We start from the raw sequence: 20,311 nt of genomic DNA, 5'->3' as shown, positions 1-20,311 counted from the left end.
GTTCCCTTATTGCTGGTGATGTCTAGAGAAGGAATAATGTGTTCAGTTCCCTTATTGCTGGTGATGTCTAGAGAAGGAATAATGTGTTCAGTTCCCTTATTGCTGGTGATGTCTAGAGAAGGGATAATGTTTTCAATTCCCTTATTGCTGTTGATGTCTAGAGAAGGGATAATGTGTCCTGTTCCCTTATTGCTGGTGATGTCTAGAGAAGGAATAATGTGTTCAGTTCCCTTATTGCTGTTGATGTCTAGAGAAGGGATAATGTGTTCTGTTCCCTTATTGCTGGTGATGTCTAGAGAAGGGATAATGTGTTCAGTTCCCTTATTGCTGGTGATGTCTAGAGAAGGGATAATGTGTTCAGTTCCCTTATTGCTGGTGATATCTAGAGAAGGAATAATGTGTTCTGTTCCCTTATTGCTGTTGATGTCTAGGGAAGGAATAATGTGTTCAGTACCCTTATTGCTGGTGATGTCTAGAGAAGGGATAATGTGTTCAGTTCCCTTATTGCTGGTGATGTCTAGAGAATGGATAATGTGTTCTGTTCCCTTATTGCTGGTGATGTCTAGGGAAGGGATAATGTGTTCTGTTCCCTTATTGCTGGTGATGTCTAGAGAAGGGATAATGTGTTCAGTTCCCTTATTGCTGGTGATGTCTAGAGAAGGAATAATGTGTTCAGTTCCCTTATTGCTGGTGATGTCTAGGGAAGGGATAATGTGTTCTGTTCCCTTATTGCTGGTGATGTCTAGAGAAGGAATAATGTGTTCAGTTCCCTTATTGCTGGTGATGTCTAGGGAAGGGATAATGTGTTCTGTTCCCTTATTGCTGGTGATGTCTAGAGAAGGGATAATGTGTTCTGTTCCCTTATTGCTGGTGATGTCTAGGGAAGGGATAATGTGTTCAGTTCCCTTATTGCTGGTGATGTCTAGAGAAGGGATAATGTGTTCTGTTCCCTTATTGCTGGTGATGTCTAGGGAAGGGATAATGTGTTCTGTTCCCTTATTGCTGGTGATGTCTAGAGAAGGGATAATGTGTTCAGTTCCCTTATTGCTGGTGATGTCTAGGGAAGGGATAATGTGTTCTGTTCCCTTATTGCTGGTGATGTCTAGAGAAGGAATAATGTGTTCAGTTCCCTTATTGCTGGTGATGTCTAGAGAAGGGATAATGTGTTCTGTTCCCTTATTGCTGGTGATGTCTAGGGAAGGGATAATGTGTTCAGTTCCCTTATTGCTGGTGATGTCTAGAGAAGGGATAATGTGTTATGTTCCCTTATTGCTGGTGATGTCTAGGAAAGGGATAATGTGTTCAGTTCCCTTATTGCTGGTGATGTCTAGAGAAGGGATAATGTGTTCAGTTCCCTTATTGCTGGTGATGTCTAGAGAAGGGATAATGTGTTCTGTTCCCTTATTGCTGGTGATGTCTAGAGAAGGGATAATGTGTTCTGTTCCCTTATTGCTGGTGATGTCTAGCGAAGGGATAATGTGTTCAGTTCTCTTATTGCTGGTGATGTCTAGAGAAGGGATAATGTGTTCTGTTCCCTTATTGCTGGTGATGTCTAGAGAAGGGATAATGTGTTCAGTTCCCTTATTGCTGGTGATGTCTAGAGAATGAATAATGTGTTCAGTTCCCTTATTGCTGGTGATTTCTAGAGAAGGAATAATGTGTTCAGTTCCCTTATTGCTGGTGATGTCTAGAGAAGGGATATTGTGTTCTGTTCGCTTATTGCTGGTGATGTCTAGGGAAGGGATAATGTGTTCTGTTCTCTTATTGCTGGTGATGTCTAGGGAAGGGATAATGTGTTCAGTTCCCTTATTGCTGGTGATGTCTAGGGAAGGGATAATGTGTTCTGTTCCCTTATTGCTGGTGATGTCTAGAGAAGGAATAATGTGTTCAGTTCCCTTATTGCTGGTGATGTCTAGAGAAGGGATAATGTGTTCAGTTCCCTTATTGCTGGTGATGTCTAGGGAAGGGATAATGTGTTCAGTTCCCTTATTGCTGGTGATGTCTAGAGAAGGGATAATGTGTTCTGTTCCCTTATTGCTGGTGATGTCTAGGGAAGGGATAATGTGTTCAGTTCCCTTATTGCTGGTGATGTCTAGAGAAGGGATAATGTGTTCAGTTCCCTTATTGCTGGTGATGTCTAGAGAAGGGATAATGTGTTCAGTTCCCTTATTGCTGGTGATGTCTAGAGAAGGGATAATGTGTTCAGTTCCCTTATTGCTGGTGATGTCTAGAGAAGGGATAATGTGTTCAGTTCCCTTATTTCTGGTGATGTCTAGGGAAGGGATAATGTGTTCAGTTCCCTTATTGCTGGTGATTTCTAGGGAAGGGATAATGTGTTCAGTTCCCTTATTGCTGGTGATGTCTAGAGAAGGGATAATGTGTTCTGTTCCCTTATTGCTGGTGATGTCTAGGGAAGGGATAATGTGTTCAGTTCCCTTATTGCTGGTGATGTCTAGATAAGGGATAATGTGTTCAGTTCCCTTATTGCTGGTGATGTCTAGAGAAGGGATAATGTGTTCTGTTCCCTTATTGCTGGTGATGTCTAGGGAAGGGATAATGTGTCCAGTTCCCTTATTGCTGGTGATGTCTAGAGAAGGAATAATGTGTTCAGTTCCCTTATTGCTGGTGATGTCTAGAGAAGGGATAATGTGTTCAGTTCCCTTATTGCTGGTGATGTCTAGGGAAGGGATAATGTGTTCAGTTCCCTTATTGCTGGTGATGTCTAGAGAAGGAATAATGTGTTCAGTTCCCTTATTGCTGGTGATGTCTAGAGAATGGATAATGTGTTCAGTTCCCTTATTGCTGGTGATGTCTAGGGAAGGGATAATGTGTTCAGTTCCCTTATTGCTGGTGATGTCTAGAGAAGGGATAATGTGTTCTGTTCCCTTATTGCTGGTGATGGCTAGAGAAGGGATAATGTGTTCAGTTCCCTTATTGCTGGTGATGTCTAGAGTAGGAATAATGTGTTCAGTTCCCTTATTGCTGGTGATGTCTAGAGAAGGGGTAATGTCTTCTGTTCTCTTATTGCTGGTGATGTCTAGGGAAGGGATAATGTGTTCAGTTCCCTTATTGCTGGTGATGTCTAGGGAAGGGATAATGTGTTCAGTTCCCTTATTGCTGGTGATGTCTAGAGAAGGGATAATGTGTTCAGTTCCCTTATTGCTGGTGATGTCTAGAGAAGGGATAATGTGTTCAGTTCCCTTATTGCTGGTGATGTCTAGAGAAGGGATAATGTGTTCTGTTCCCTTATTGCTGGTGATGTCTAGAGAAGGGATAATGTGTTCAGTTCCCTTATTGCTGGTGATGTCTAGAGAAGGGATAATGTGTTCTGTTCCTTTATTGCTGGTGATGTCTAGAGAAGGGATAATGTGTTCAGTTCCCTTATTGCTGGTGATGTCTAGAGAAGGGATAATGTGTTCAATTCCCTTATTGCTGGTGATGTCTAGAGAAGGGATAATGTGTTCAATTCCCTTATTGCTGGTGATGTCTAGAGAAGGGATAATGTGTTCAATTCCCTTATTGCTGGTGATGTCTAGAGAAGGGATAATGTGTTCTGTTCCCTTATTGCTGGTGATGTCTAGGGAAGGGATAATGTGTTCTCTTCCCTTATTGCTGGTGATGTCTAGAGAAGGGATAATGTGTTCAGTTCCCTTATTGCTGGTGATGTCTAGAGAAGGGATAATGTGTTCTGTTCCCTTATTGCTGGTGATGTCTAGAGAAGGGATAATGTGTTCAGTTCCCTTATTGCTGGTGATGTCTAGGGAAGGGATCATGTGTTCTGTTTCCTCTAGTTGTCTCTATAACGCCTGTTCTATGTTCAATCTACAAACAGCCAGCTGCCAGGTGCGTCGCTTTTGATTGCAAACTCTCCTTTAATAGTATGTTTGCTATCCTTTCATCTCTCACCCACTATGTGTGTGTGTGTGTGTGTGTGTGTGTGTGTGTGTGTGTGTGTGTGTGTTAGGTGGGGACTTGCAGTCCTCCTCAGGGGCTCTAGATGAAGGATCACAGGAGGATGCAGACTGGGAGGAGGAGAGAGAGATGGAGAGAGCAGCCTGTGAGGGAGAGGACTTCATCCCACCCAAAATCATGGTGAGATGCTCAGGTCACCTAAGAGACCAGTTATTCAGCCTCTCATAGCAAAAATAAAAAAGAAGAAAATAAAAATAGCAGTGCAAGTAGAGGAGTTATTGTTATTAATAGTTAATAACAGTGTGTTGTTAATAGTTAATAACGGTGTGTGGTTAATAGTTAATAACAGTGTGTTGTTATTCATAGTTATTAACAGTGTGTTGTTAGTAATAGTTATTAACGGTGTGTTGTTATTAACAGTGTGTTGTTATTAACAGTGTGTTGTTATTAACTGTTAATAACAGTGTGTTACTAATAGTTAATGACAGTGTGTTATTAATAGTGTGTTGTTATTAATACTTATTAACAGTGTAATTAATAGTTATTAACAGTGTGTTATTAATAGTTAATAAGTGTGCTGTTACGAATATTTTTTAACAGTGTGTTAATAATAGTTATTAACAGTGTGTTATTAACAGTGTGTTGCTATTAATAGTTAATAACAGTGTGTTGTTATTTATAGTTAATAACAGTGTGTTGCTATTAATAGTTAATAACAGTGTGTTGCTATTAATAGTTAATAACAGCGTGTTGTTAATAGTTAATAAGTGTGTAGTTATGAATTAAAAGAGTAAACTGTAGTAAAATACATCTCTAGCTCTATGCAATACTGCCTTCAACTCATATCGTAGCACTAAGTAGATTGGTTTCTGAACTTGTATTTGTACTACTTCTGTTCTTATTACGATATTTCTTACAGTTTAATATAATGTACCCATTGTAGACAGCTTTTCATTGACATTCGTATAGTTGTTGAGACTTTCTGTCTGTCTTCTTCCAGCTGATATCCTCCAAGGTCCCGAAGGCTGAATATGTTCCTAACATCATCCGTAGGGACGATCCCTCCGTCATCCCCATCCTTTATGTGAGTCCCTCTCATCTACTCATCCGTTATGTGACTCCTACTGTATGATATGATAATGCCTTAGACATTCAGATTACTGTAATACTGATTTTGGAGAGTCTCTTCTACACTTCATAATGAAAACGGTTCATATGGAAAATATCGAGTGCTAAACGTGAACCACCCCGGTAGTTAGAACTGTCTTGTAGATGTCTTATTGGGTCCTCTTATTTCACATTTTTCTGTAGGATCATGAACATGCCACATTCGATGACATCATTGGTAAGTAGATTGTGTGATGTTTTCTTAGATTAATTGCGTGCACTGAATAAGGATCCTGTCCATAGCACCGTATGTGACCTCTCTCCCGTCTTATGACAGCAGAAAGTAACATTTATTTCTCTTTCGTTCCCTCCAATCACAGAGGAGATAGAGAAGAAGTTGACGGCCTATAGGAAAGGCTGTAAGATCTGGAACATGCTCATCTTCTGTCAGGTGAGAGAGGAAAAAGAAGCTGGTTGAGAACCTTTGTTTTAATATCATACAACACATTATTACACCACTACTCGACCACTACATATCTACAATACAACATTTATAATACCACAATACAACAATATTACAACATTACAATGCGTGTGTGTATGCCTGTGTGTGTGTCTCTTCACAGTGTGCGTTGTTCCATAAGGTGTAGTTTTGTGTTTTTTTAACCTTTTACTGCAGTGAGCTAAATCAGGGTCACACAGAGTGTTTATCTTAAACAAATCTACATTGAAACAAAAGTGTACATCTCAAACACATGGTTATGTGCTTAAAAAAGAATTTCCGGATTTTCTGCGTAAACAAATGATCATGTTGATTAATACCGGATTTGATTAATATCTAATCAACATGATTATTTTTTAACACGGAAAATCCGGTGTTTCTATACCAAACAGTTGATGTAATATTAGGATGCAAACTCAAAATGTAATACAGTTCAACTCTATATCTGACATGGTACAATAATTATTATGAAATTATGAAAAATATGAATAACGTTCCACCGATGAAGCCACTAGGTTATTTGACTGCAGGAAAGGGCTACATCTGTGTGAGTTACTTGATGTGGTACTGTATGTTTCCCAGAGTCTGTTCTGGACTTGGGGACTGTGAAGAGACCCCTGGTGGCATGTCTTGTGGGGTATGCATGGGTGTCTTAGCTTTGTGCTAGTTGTTCAACATGTCAGTACCTCTCACAAAGACAAGTAGTGATGCAGTTAATCTCTCCTCTACTTTGGGCCAGGAGAGATTGTTATTTACCTTAGCTCGCCATGTACATTTAAGGGCCAGCCATGTTGCTCTGTTCTGGGCCAACTGTAATTTGCCTATGTCTATGGCAGTAGTCCAGGTGTGATAAAACTAGGGCCAAAACGATGTCAAGAAAAAGCAGAGGAGCGCTTTATTATGGACAGACCTCTCCCCATCTTAGCTACCGTTGCATCAATATGTTTTGACCATGACAATCCAGGGTTACACCAAACAGTTTAGTCTCCTCAACTTGTTCAATTTCCACCTTATTCATTGCAATATTTAGTTAAGGTTTAGGTTTTAGTGAATGATTTGTCCCAAATACAATGCTTTTATTTTTTGAAATATTTAGGACAAGCTTATTACTTGCTACCCATTCTAAAAGTGACTGCTACTCTATGTTAAGTGTTGCAGTGATTTCACTTGTTGTGTTAGCTAGGGTGTATAATGTTGAGTCATCAGCATACATAGACACACAGGCTTTACTCAGTGCCAGTGGCAGGTCATTAGTAAACACTTAAAAAAGTAGGGGGCCTAGACAGCTGCCCTGGGGTATGTCTCTACCTGGAACACTGTGAGAATGTGGTCTTACTGTTTGAAAATCAGTGTTCAGGTCAGCTTATTGCTGCTGTCGTTACTTCTACATGGACATACTGTAACTGAGATGAACCTGTTCTCCAGGGAGGTCCGGGGCATCTGTACCTGCTCAAGAACAAAGTGGCCACATTTGCCAAAGTGGAGAAGGAGGAGGATATGATCCAGTAAGAAAATTCACTTCTGACAACAATATCACCTCGATAATTGTCACTGTATTGTAGATACATACAGTGCAGACTAAAGTCATACATTTCAGACATATAGAATCATTTAATCTCTCCCTCTCTTCTTTGACAGGTTTTGGAAGAAGTTGAGTCAGTTTATGAGCAAGCTGAATCCTGAGCCCAACCTCATTCATATAATGGGCTGCTATGTTCTGGGGAGCGCCAATGGAGAAAAGGTATGGATTTCTAGTTTCCCTGTACTAGGGAAAATGCTGGTAACATTTTCCAAAATTCGCCATGTAGGTTTTCCAGAAATCCCAGTTGTAAAATTACTGGATTTCCTGCTGTTACCCTTCCTGATTCTGGGAATCTTCCAACCGGGATCTCTGCAAAAAAATGCCTTTTTTTTTAGAAAGTTACTGAAATGTTTCTACCTTATCCAGTTAACTTACACTATTGAACAGCTGTTTCCTTGCATTGTTTGTAATTTATTGTTTAACTTATTTGTACATAATGTTGCTGCTACCATCTCTTATGACCGCAAATTAATTCTGGACATCAGAATTGAGAACTCACCACAATCTGGCAGAAACCTTTTTTTCCTTTCACAAGCCCGACGTGAATGACGTACTGCTTTCCCGGAACAGGCCCAGATTCCAGTCATTTGCATGAAGAGAATGCGGAGAAAAAGAGTCATGATGGCGAATTTGTAGGCGATCGAATAAACCCCCACTGCCTTCCATTCTGCTAGAAAACATGCAATCTTTGGAAAATAAAATCTATGACCTATGCGGAAGATTAAACTACCAACGGGACATTCAAAACTGTAATATTTAATGCTTCACGGAGTCGTGTCTGAACGACGACATTATCAAAATACAGCTGGCTGGTTATACGCTATATTGGCAGGATAGAACAGCGGTGTCTGGTAAGACAAGGGGTGGCGGACTATGTATTTTTGTAAATAACAGCTGGTGCACGATATCTAAGGAAGTCTCAAGGTTTTGCTCGCCTGAGGTAGAGTATCCCATGATTAGCTGTTGACCTATCTACCTAGAGAGTTTATCTGTATTTTTCATAGCTTTTTCATATCTGTCTGCATACCACCACAGACTGAGGCTAGTAATCAATGAGCTGTATTCCGTCATTAGCAAACAGGAAAACATTCACCCAGATACGGGTCTCATATTGGCCGGGAAAATGTAATGCAGGGAAATGTAAATCGGTCTTACCAAATTTCTATCAGCATGTTAAATGTGCAACCAGAGGGAAAAAAACTCTGGACCTCCTTTATTCCACAGACAGAGATGCAGACAAAGCTCTCCCTCGCCCTCACCCTCCAATTGGCAAATCTTACCATAATTCTATCCTCCTGATTCCTGCTTACATGCAAAAATTAAAGCAGGAAGCACTAGTGACTCGATCAATAAAAAGGGAAGACTGTGTGATCACGCTCTCCGCAGCCGATGTGAGTAAGACCTTTTAACAGGTCAGCATTCACAAGGCCGCAGGGCCAGACGGATTACCAGGACGTGTACTGTGAGCACGCGTTGACCAACTGGCAACATTTTCAACCTCTCCCTGTCCGAGTCTGTAATGCCAATGTGTTTTAAGCAGATCACTATAGTCCCTGTGCCCAAGAACACTAAGGTAACCTGCCTAAATGACTACTGACCCGTATCACTCACGTCTGTAGCCATGAAGTGCTTTGAAAGGCTGGTCATGGCTCACATCAACACCATTATCCCAGAAACCCTGGACCCAATCAATCAATTAATCAATCAAATATATTTATAAAGCTCTTTTTACATCAGCCGATGTCACAAAGTGCTATATAGAAACCCAGCCTAAAACCCCAAACAGCAAGCAATGTTGAAGCACTCCAATTAGCATACCTCCCTAACAGATCCACAGATGATGCTATCTCTATTGCACTCCACACTGCCCTTTCCCACCTGGACAAAAGGAACACCTATGTGAGAATGATATTCATTGACTACAGCTCATCCTTCAACACCATAGTGCCCTCAAAGCTCATCAATAAGCTAAGGACCCTGGGACTAAACACCTCCCTCTGCAACTGGATCCTGGACTTCCTGATGGGCCGCCCCCAGGTGGTAAGGGTAGGTAACAACCACATCTGCCACGACGATCCTCAACACAGGTGCCCCTCAGGGGTGCGTGCTCAGTCCCCTCCTGTATTCCCTGTTCACTCATGACTGCACTGCCAGGCACGACCCCAACACCATCATTAAGGTTGCCGATGACACAACAGTGGTAGGCCTGATCAGCGACACGACGAGACAGTCTATAGGGAGGAGGTCAGCGACCTGGCCGTGTAGTGCCAGGACAACAACTTCTTCCTAAACGTGATTAAAATAAAGGAGATGATTGTGGACAACAGGAAAAGAGGACTGAGCACGCCCCCATTCTCATCGAGTAGTGGAGCAGGTTGAGAGCTTCAAGTTCCTTGGTGTCCACATCACCAACAAACTATCATTGTCCAAGCACACCAAGACAGTCGTAAAGAGGGCACGACAAAACCTATTCCCCATCACGAGACAGAAAAGATTTGTCATGGGTTCTCTGATCCTCAAAAGGTTCTACAGCTGCACCATCGAGAGTATCCTGTCTGGTTGCATCACTGTCGGGTATGGCAACTGCTCGGCCTCCAACCGCAAGGCACTACAGAGGGTAGTGCATACATGCCAGTACATCACTGGGGCAAAGCTTCCTGCCATCCAGGACCTCTATACCAGGCGTTGTCAGAGGAAAGCCCTAAAAATTGTCAAAAACTCCAGCCACCCTAGTCATAGACTGTTCTCTCTGCTGCCACATGGCAAGTGGTACCGGAGCGCCAAGTCTAGGTCCAAGAGGCTTCTAAACAGCTTCTACCCCCAAGCTACCCTATTTGCATCCCCCTCCCCCTTTACACCGCTGCTGCTCTCTGTTGTTATCATCTATGCATCGTCACTTTAATAACTCTACCTATATGTACATATTACCTAATTTACCTCGACTATCCGGTGCCCCCATACCTTGACTCTGTACCGACACCCCCCTGTATATAGTCTCACTATTGTTATTTTACAGCTGCTCTTTTAATTACTTGTTACTTTTATGTATTATTCTTATTTGCACTGCATTGTTGGTTAGGGGCTCGTGTGTAAGCATTTCACTGTAAGGTCTACATCTGTTGTATTCGGCGCATGTGACTGTCATTTGATTTGATTTGAGCTGTTTTTTATTACCACTTCATTTACTGCTTCTTTATAGAGTAAATACACTTTCTCCCTCTCTTTTTAGTCATGGTTCACTTTAGTCAGTATTGAGCCACGTGCCACCCACCACCCACACACCAGTGGTACACAATTTACACACTGTGAATGTACAGTATGCATCAGTATGATGTGACCAGTTCCATAAGCCCTGAGCTGCCTAGCTGGCTCCTAAACTGACACTGTCATCATGCTGTCATGTTGACAGATAGAGTGCTGGAGGCAGGTAGAGGTGCTATGAGGAGGATCACACACACACGCACATGCCGCACACACACACACATGCACACACAGGCAAACGCACACACGCACACACACACTCCCCCTGACCCTGGCTCCCAACACCCACAGAGACAAAGCCACACTGACAGACACTGTGGGGAACAAGCGGCTCTGCACAAAAACAGTTTCATGTAAACACATGCAGGTACGCACACGCCCATGCAGGCACTTAGTGCAGATGGTCTTGCACTCACACAGAGAAACAACACTCCGTACACATGCTACAGTATGTGTGTTTACTAATTCAAATAATGAAATGTACTCTATTTGTACGCTGTTAGGCAGTCAAACATGGTTACAGGAACACATCAGTACACTGAGTAGTGTGGTAGTGTGTTGGCGTGGTAGCGTGATAGCATGGCAGCGTGGTAGTGTGTGTTTGTGCCCATAGGGTGACACAGACAGCAGTGTTGTTCCAGTCTATCTGACCCTTTTACAGTGTGTGTGTGTCTGTGGATGTGCGTCTGTCTGTGTCTTTGTGTACAAGTCACAGTAGGGAAAAATAAATAGTGAAGTATTTTTTGGAGCTTTTAACAATGTTCTCCTCTGCTACCTCAGCTGTGATGCAAACAGAACGATTTGGTCATCTGTCTATTTATAGTCTGCTAGTTTCAGAGACCTACGTACCTGGACACAACCAGCCTACCTTCAGTACCTGGGTTGTTGAACATCTAATAGTCAAATCATAGTGTAAAAGCAGGTGAGCTGGTTCTACTCTTTATGGAAATTTTCTGGTGTTTTGTTGTGGAAAACTGTGCGGGTTGAGCATCAACACTTCAACCTTTCTCCAGAGTCTGTGTGTGTGTATGTTTGTGTGTGTGTGTGTGTGTGTGTGTGTGTGTGTGTTTGTGTGTCTGTGTGTGTGAGAGCGCACATGAGTGTCAGAGGGGGGTGATTGGGTGTGTCAGTCTTGGTGTCCCCAGCCCCACAGTGTGTGTATGTGTGTGTGACAGTTCCGCCTCATGATCCCTCTACCTGCCTCTAGCACTCTGTCTTGCTATCTATAGACAGACAGGATAGAAGTGTTTTAGCAATTTCTTTTTTTTAAGCTTCCATGTCACGAGGGGATTTATGTCTGATTTAAGATGAAATCTTCAACCCTGTTATGGTCAACTCTGTTACAATCAAACCTGTTACGGTCAACCCTGTTATGGTCAACCCTGTTATGGTCAACCCTGTTACAGTCAACCCTGTTATGGTCAACCCTGTTATGGTCAACCCTGTTATGGTCAAACCTGTTATGGTCAAACCTGTTATGGTCAACCCTGTTATGGTCAACCCTGTTATGGTCAACCCTGTTATGGTCAACACACTTACACTTCTTTTTCTTTTATTTTTTTGTTAAATAATTTATTTAAAATTGGAAAACATGTTTTTATGAAGTTGAACATGTACTCTTTATGACAGAATGTTAAAATTATGTAAAATCTAACGTTTTTTTTAACAAGTTGGTGGAACGACCTCCCTGCAACTCAACTCTAACAATCTCCTTGAATTTGGGTATCTCCCAAATGGCAGCCTTTTCCCTCTATAGTACACTAGCCTACTTTTGACCAGGGCCCATAGGGAATATGGTGCCATTTGGGACGCAGGCCTTTACTTTGTTATACCGCTTCTTTTAATTTAACAGCCCATTTCGCTCTTTTAATTTGATTTAATCACTGTCTTCTTTTGGTGAGTAATCATTACTCTAGTCTACAAAGGACAAAACGAAAACAAATATTTCCTCCTCTGGATTCTGTTAATCATTGGGTCTGCTGATGTCTGCTGACCAAATCCTCCTGTTGTACAGCATTCCAGTCTGCAATTAAAACAGTGACCAGGTTGTAAGGGTTCAAACAAATTATGAGCTGGATTGTCATTTATCTTTGTCAACCTAGTCAGGGGAGCTGAGGTTAATATATCCCTGCAGAACGTTACATTAGCAGCTTCAGAGTCTCACTAGGGGCCGTGAACCATGACCTCATCCATAGACATACACACACAGACTCCCCAGAGGTTCTGTAGATTGATTTAGTGCCTCAGCATGCTGCTGCTGCTGCTGTGTGAATGGCGTCAGCAAAGAGGAAACTGGCTCCTGGAAAAACATGTTAATTGGTTGCGAGGCACCATGGGGTGGTGGCACTCGCTGGTCCAGACCCCAGGGCGCGGGAGGAGGTGAGAAGAGGGGAAGAGAGGTGCAGGGAGAGGGGAGGAAAAGAGATGGAAGGGAGGAGAGCTGCACGAAGAGAGGAGTTGCAGAGGAGCGGGTAGACGGGAAGGTGCAGGTAGCAGGTGGAGAAGTGGGCAGGAGAAAAGAGGAAGAGGAGAGATGCAGAGAGAGGCCAGAGTGTGGGCAGGAGAGGGAGAGGAGAGGGGAGGTGTAGGGAGATGGGAGATGCAGAGAGAGGCCAGAGTAGTGGGCAGGAGAGGGAGAGGAGAGAGAGGGGAGGTGTAGGGAGATGGGAGATGCAGAGAGAGGCCAGAGTAGTGGGCAGGAGACAGACTGGAGAGATTGATGTAAGGTAATGTGCTCTGACAGGCTCTCTCCAGCAATAAGCACTCTCCTCGTATACAACAGACCCGCTACAGCTCACCCAACAGCAGATCGTGAGACAAACACAGGTCACTACCCATTCTGCTGTATGCACAAGACTCACTCCTTGTTGTTCCTGTTATTGTTCCTCTTATTTTATTCTGATGTTATGACATTTTGACCTTTTCAGTTGTATTGCTCTTGGAATTTTCCTTTGTAAAGAGAATGGGTGGCAATATGTCTGCATTTGTTCTAATTGTAAACAGAACACTTTTCTCTCCTCTCAAGAGGTTTGTCTGTTTTGCCAGATGGGTGTTTTGATATGTAAAATGTTCTCCTCCACAGCTAATCCACAATCTAAAGAGGCTAATGAGGCCTCATGCCATAGAATTCAAATCCCCGCTAGAGCTGTCTGCACAGGGTGAGTGTATGACACACACAGACATAAACACACACATACACACACACATGTTCCATTGTCTTATTTTTGCCCTACATTGTTCCCTGGATGTAAATAGTGAACATTAATCAAACCTAGCAAGGCAGACTGAGATGAACAAGACATTAGTGAACACGCTGACAGACATGTCTGTACTTTCTGAGCTCTGAACACATCCCTCATCAAACATTTCACCCTGAGACCTATTCATGTCATGCTAATTACTTCTCAACAACACAAAAAATATATATAAAGGCAACACGCAACGATTTCAAAGATTCATATAAGGAAATCAGTCTATTGAAATAAATAAATTAGGCCCTAATCTATGGATCAGAAAACCAGTCAGTATCTGGTGTGACCACCATTTTCCTTGTTCAGCGTGACACATCTCCTTCACATGTTGCCTGTGGAATGTTGTCCCACTCCTCTTTAATGGCTGTGCAAAGTTGCTGGATATTGGCGGGAACTGGAACAAGCTGGCATACACGTCGTTCCAGAGCATCCCAAACATGCTCAATTGATGACATGTCTGGTGAGTATGCAGGCCATGGAAGAAATGGGACAGAACCTTGCAACATGGGGCCGTGCATTATCATGCTGAATATGAAGTGATGGCGGTGGATGAATGGCACGACAACGGGCCTCAGGATCTCATCACGGTATCTCTGTGCATTCAAATTGCCATTGATAAAATGCAATTGTGTTTATTGTCCGAAGCTTATGCCTGCCCATACCCTAACCCCACTGCCACCATGGGGCACTCTGTTCACAACGTTGACATCAGCAAACCGCTCAACCACACGAGGTCATACATGCTGTCTGCCATCTGCCCGGTACAGTTGAAACAGGAATTCCTCCATGAGGAGCACAATTCTCCAGCGTGCCAGTGACCATTGAAGGTCAGCATTTTCCCAATGAAGTCAGTTACGATGCCAAACTGCAGTCAGGTCAAGACCCTCGTGAGGACGACGAGCCCACATAAGAGCTTCCCTGAGACGGTTTCTGACAGTTTTATGCAGAAATGAATTGGTTGTGCAAACCCACAGTTTCATCAGCTGTCCGTGTGGCTGGTCTCAGACAATCCCACAGGGAAAGAATCCAGATGTGGAGGTCCTGGGCTAGCGTGGTTACACGTGGTCTGTGGTTGTGAGGACGGTTGGACTTACTGCCAAATTCTTTAAAGCGACGTTGGAGGCGGCTTATGGTAGAGACATTACCATTCAATTCTCTGGCAACAGCTCTGGTGAACATTCCTCCAGTCAGCAAGCCAATTGCACTCTCCCTCAAAACTTGAGACATCTGTGGCATTGTGTTGTGTGACAAATCTCCACATTTTAGAGTGGCCTTTTAATGTCCACAGCACAAGGGGCACCTGTGTAATGATCATGCTGTTTAATCAGCTTCATGATATGACCTACCTGTCAGGTGGATGGATTATCTTGGCAACTTGCTCACTAACAGGGATGTAAACAAATTTTTGCACAAAATTTGAGAGAAATACACTTTTTGTGCTTCTGGAACATTTCTGGGATCTTTTATTGCAGCTCATGAAACATGGGACCAACACTTTACATAATGCATTCATATTTTTGTTCAGTATAATTATCTCCACTGAGTGTTTTCCTCTCTTCTATCGACACATGAGGTCCCTCTATCTCTCCACCGCTCTCTCTCTCTTTCTTGTCTCTCATCCATTCTTTCATTAACCCCAACAGTACATAAACACTTGTATTTCAATCAACACTATATTTCAATCAATGTTTGAGAGTAGCTATTTGGGTAGAGAAAAACGTTGATTATTCTCCTTTACGAAAAAAGATTAGCTAGTGGAGAGGTGAAGATAAATTAATCTGTACTTATCCATCCCCCCCAGGCAAGGAGATGATCGAGATGTACTTTGACTTCCGTCTATTCCGCCTGTGGAAAACCCGCCAGCACTCCAAGATGCTCGAATATGATGACCTTTTGTGACACTGCTCACCTCTGACCTTTGTCAGCCTATTGGCTGTGTATCTCATCACCGATAGCCTATGGTGACGGCTTTCCTTGAGAGGTCCTGGACGGGAGCGCTCTGTTTAAGAGGTGGACGACAGGCTTCAGGTAGTTTTGCTCACTGAGGAGGCTTCAATCCTCTGCTCTCAGACCAAGTGCAGTAGCAATTACTGTCAGGAGGTGAACTGTATATTTCCCGCCATCCATTTTCACTGTCTCAACCAAATGCCTCTACTGACAGAGAACCGTGAGGGAGAGAAGTTAAAAGAGAGAAGTGGAGAGATCATCCTTTAGCCTCTGTGTCAAGAGACACAAAATAGAGCTAGATTTGGATCTCGGGAGCCAAGCAAGTCTTCTTTAAATTAGTCATAGAGAGAGATGCAGCTGCAGGGAAGAGAGAGGCTGTGAAAAGGGAGAAGAGATGGTGAAAGATTTTCTCCCTTACCTACATGTCTGTTGTGTGAACTAGGAGGTACATGGATGAAAGCTTTTTTTCTTCAGAAAAGTACGTAGATCTCCCTTAGGATGGAAATGTATTTATATAGTGTGTTGGTTGTTTTCAGAGCTTTAGAGAATAGATTTCCATTATCTATACATCTACCACAAATAGAAGAGAGAGTATACCAATAATTCAAAGTATCTATACATAACACAGCTTTTATTTTTAACTACCTGTATTGGTATTTCTTACGGACTGTTTGAATTGAATAACTCAGGGTTACTGCTACCCCTCGTTTATTACTTGGCAGCGGTTGTCACCTCACCGTCATGACAGAATAGGACGGAGATGTCTGTCGGCTACTTCCGATCCTCTCCACCCAGCCTCTATGTCAACACATAGAATCTGAGATTTTACAGTAGTTGTCAGGGAAACCATTTATGTCTGACTGTGCACATGTTTGTGCGTGAACGAGGGAGGTTGTTTTATAGATACGATTTTTCATAGACTAGGTCAATTGTAGCTTAAGGGCTCAATTGAATCCGTATCGCGCTATAGCGTGATTTAAATTTAAAGGCAATGTTCCCGGGTTCGCAGAGACTGCATTCACGCTGCATATGTCAGCTCAGTCGGAAATTACCTTTACTATAGCGCTGAACTTCAGCGATACGGATTGAATCGGGCCATAATACTCATTACGCATTCATTAGTGACACTGAACTACAGACACAGGCTTTTCTTTCTTGTAGTTCACACCCAGGGACTGATACCCTTATGCTGTGACCCTTCTGTCTTACTCTGCATTACATTGTTAACTAAACATAACTGTTATCATGAGCTTTATGGAAAGTGGACAAGACCTAGCCTAGATGACTTGTGTCACACTGATTTTGGTAAAAGTTATTATCAGTATATGTACAGTATACTTACTCATATTTAACTTGTATTGCTGCTTCATTTACTCTCTGTCCTGCATGTGTTTTACTTCATGCTTGTATGATGTATTCCCGAGGCGCAATAGCACAAACCAAAATGACTGGAATCATATCTACAGATGTAGTATCTTAATTTGATCACCCTGTTACAGGAAATTAAAAACTTGTAGTGTATTTGAGGTTTAAAAAGGCTTCCTAAATCTGTCATTTCCATATTGAAAATTCAGACTTTATTTTCCCTTACAAAAAAATGTATCAACCCCTACAAAAATGTCCATTAATTATAATCCACATAATATTTAAAATGTCCTGTTGCTCTAGGATGTATTTCCTGCTGTAGCAAACTGGTTTAAAGGAATCCTACATCTGTAATACACTGCACCCTTCCTGTGAAAACACCAATTTAGTTCTGATCAGATACATAAATTGGATGGTGATAACTACCTGAAAACTTTGGCTGTGTCCCAAATGGCACCCTATTCTGATATCAAACCAACCTCTCAGTATTATTGTCATTCACTTCCTGTGTATTGTGCTATTGAGTCTTAACTAATGGGCTTCCTGTCCAGCCTATGATACAAATCAGCAGTGATACAGTACATGTCATATACACACGCAGGGCAGTTCTGTGGAGCCTGTAATGATTACTTTCCAACCTTTGCTTGTGCTCAAGTGGCAGAATAACACAATTTAAGGAAGATTTTCAAATTTCCTCGTTAAACTGTTCCACCAGAGCAAATAAGCTAATGTGTTTGCTGCTCCTCGTGTGTGTGTGTGTGTGTGTGTGTGTGTGTGTGTGTGTGTGTGTGTGTGTGTGTGTGTGTGTGTGTGTGTGTGTGTGTGTGTGTGTGTGTGTGTGTGTGTGTGTGTGTGTGTGTGTGTGCATGCATGCTAACGTGTGAGTGTGTGTTTCTCAGAAACATAGCGGGTTGTGGCACTGAGCTGTGGATCCGTGTGGACATGCTGAATACGGAGGGAGAGAAAAGAGAGAGGCCATTTTCTTTATATTCCTTAACCACTTTTGCTTGTATTCATTAATGATGGTACATAGTGTACACTTCTAATAACTCTCGGTTCACCTTCCTAGAATGAGGGATTCACACCATGTATTTTACTCACTGGTGAAGTCGTTTTAACATGGGGTATTGTATATCTACTCACTTCTCTGTTTGATGTGTACCTTTACAAAACTGTTCATGTGTGTTGTGTGACACACCAAGGATACAACCCCTATATCCTGTAGCAATAGACTTTTTAATATTTCCTATACTGTTATTAGAAAATGTGTTTTGCATTGTTTTGGTCCCAACTGGACACTGTCCCTAAGGCACAGCAATCTCCAACATTACTCACTTTGATATTGAAGTAGAGAGAGAGTTACAGAGAGAGAGAGAGAGAGAGAGTGAGGCAGTGACATATACAGCGTAGCTTTACCTTACACACATTTGATATGTGCGGTACAGTGCTATAGTCGATGAGCATGTGTGTATCTTGCTCAGCTGGCCTTCCCCTTCCTCCTCTCCTCAGAGTCTTCACTGGTACCTGTCTTTAAGGCAGACCCAGGGACAGATTAAGTTTAAGAATGACCAATACATTAATTGTAACTGTATCAAAAGACTTCCAATGGGAAATATTTGATGCCTCTGTTTTAACACAAATAGGATTGTAATGGGAAATGGAAATACAGTTAATTGAGTACAATGAATGAATTGAGAACAGTGAAATACAGTAAATGAAATCCTTTTTAATGAATCATTGATTTATGGTTATGCTTTAAGATATGGTTTATATATAATATGTGGGATGTGTCCCAAATGGTATATGGACTCCAGGAAAGCTAAGAAGAGTACTTTACTGTATGAAGGCTATCGCAATCTCCTTTGTGAGTTGGCACACTAGAAGTGATTTGTGATGGTAGTTAAGATGTCAGGCATGGATAGATATTAGAATTTTACAGTTGCAACAAAAGAGACATGAATGAGAAGTTTTGTCTTTTTCAGATGAGAGCTAGTGTCTGTGTCCCAAATGGCAACCTATTCCCTATTTAGTGCACTACTTTTGACCAGTAGGGAATGCAGTCAGTGTAATGTATTATGCTGGAGCCAGACCAAGCAACGCGTGCACTGACTGCTCATCGTGGTTTGACTTCTCATCCTGGCCAATGAAACAACCATTTCCATTTCTCTAAGGAGAAATGTAATTACACAAATCAAGACATCCGTCTTCAACGCCTCACAAGTTCTGTTAATACAAAATGAAACCTTCTGTCATCACCAATAACAAAACAAGACATATCCATGAACTTACATCCTATTTTTAATTGATGAGTTTATCCCACATTGATTCTGCTGCCACTTTATCCAGAGAGATTATATGCATCCCAAATAGCACAACATTCCCTATATAGTGCATTACTTTTGACCAGTGCCCTATGGGGAAAAGGGTGTAATTTGGGACTCAGCCGTTGCTTGGTTCTCTGCTCTCTGCGCTCAGCTCTGTGTTGGGGAAGCTGATTTGAGTTTTGATGATTGATTGATGGAGCTCTGATTGCTCTGACGCCTCATGTTGGGAAGTGATTGTATTTTGGGATGAGGGGGACGCTCAACGATCTCATATTGTCTGTCTTATTTAACTTTCTACAAAGTCATGTAGGGGCCGGTGCATTGCATTTTCAGTAGATCTGTGTAGCATCCTACAATTCAAAGAGAGATCTTAGCAGTGATAACTATTACTACTGTAAATCTTTAGTCAGGTTGAATCTCCAAATGTCTTGATAAAAGTATTGTTTAATATGATAATTATCATAGTGATAATGATTGATGTCTCTGGGGATTTTGATACTAGGATACTAAAGGAAATACACTGGGTAGTGTACTTTTAGCCGTACAGTGCATTCAGAAAATATTCAGACCTCTTGACTTTTTCCACATGTTGTACAGCTTTATTCTAATATATATATATATATATATAAAATCATTTAGCAGTCTAATCACAATACCCCATAATGACAAATCAAAAGTAGGTTTTTATAATACAGAAATACCTTATTTACATATTCAGAACCTTTGCTATGAGAGTCGAAATTAAGCTCAGGTGCATCCTGTTTCCGTTGATCATCCATGAGATGTTTCTACAACTTGATTGGAGTCCACCTGTCTAAGGTCCCACAGTTGACAGTGCATGTCAAAGCAAAACCCATGCCACGAGGTCGAAGGGATTGTCTGTAGAGCTCCAAGACAGGATTTTGTCGAGGCACAGATCTGGCGAAGGGTACCAACAATATCTGCAGCATTGAAGGTACCCAAGAACACAGTGGCCTCCATGATTCTTAAATGGAAGATGTTTGGAACCACCAAGACTCTTCCTAGAGCTGACCACCCAGCCAAACTGAGCATTCGGGGG

General features: G+C 42.0%; 1 protein-coding gene across 1 annotated transcript in view; it reads left to right on the top strand.

The window, feature by feature from the left end:
* The window catches only part of LOC139389856 (NMDA receptor synaptonuclear signaling and neuronal migration factor-like), a 60,464-nt gene extending 44,523 nt beyond the window's left edge, over positions 1-15,941 (top strand). The window contains exons 9-16 of the mRNA XM_071136843.1: positions 3,965-4,092; positions 4,913-4,996; positions 5,224-5,257; positions 5,400-5,470; positions 6,947-7,026; positions 7,160-7,262; positions 13,447-13,522; positions 15,417-15,941. Of these exons, the coding sequence (XP_070992944.1) occupies positions 3,965-4,092; positions 4,913-4,996; positions 5,224-5,257; positions 5,400-5,470; positions 6,947-7,026; positions 7,160-7,262; positions 13,447-13,522; positions 15,417-15,514 (674 nt within the window). The 3' untranslated portion in view covers positions 15,515-15,941. The remainder of the gene's footprint in view (positions 1-3,964; positions 4,093-4,912; positions 4,997-5,223; positions 5,258-5,399; positions 5,471-6,946; positions 7,027-7,159; positions 7,263-13,446; positions 13,523-15,416) is intronic.
* The last annotated feature ends 4,370 nt before the right edge of the window (positions 15,942-20,311 follow it).

Source organism: Oncorhynchus clarkii, chromosome 30, assembly GCF_045791955.1.
Source record: "Oncorhynchus clarkii lewisi isolate Uvic-CL-2024 chromosome 30, UVic_Ocla_1.0, whole genome shotgun sequence".
Lineage (NCBI taxonomy): Eukaryota > Metazoa > Chordata > Actinopteri > Salmoniformes > Salmonidae > Oncorhynchus > Oncorhynchus clarkii.
The sequence above is the reverse complement of the archived record's forward strand: the minus strand, read 5'-3'. Positions and strand labels throughout refer to the sequence as shown.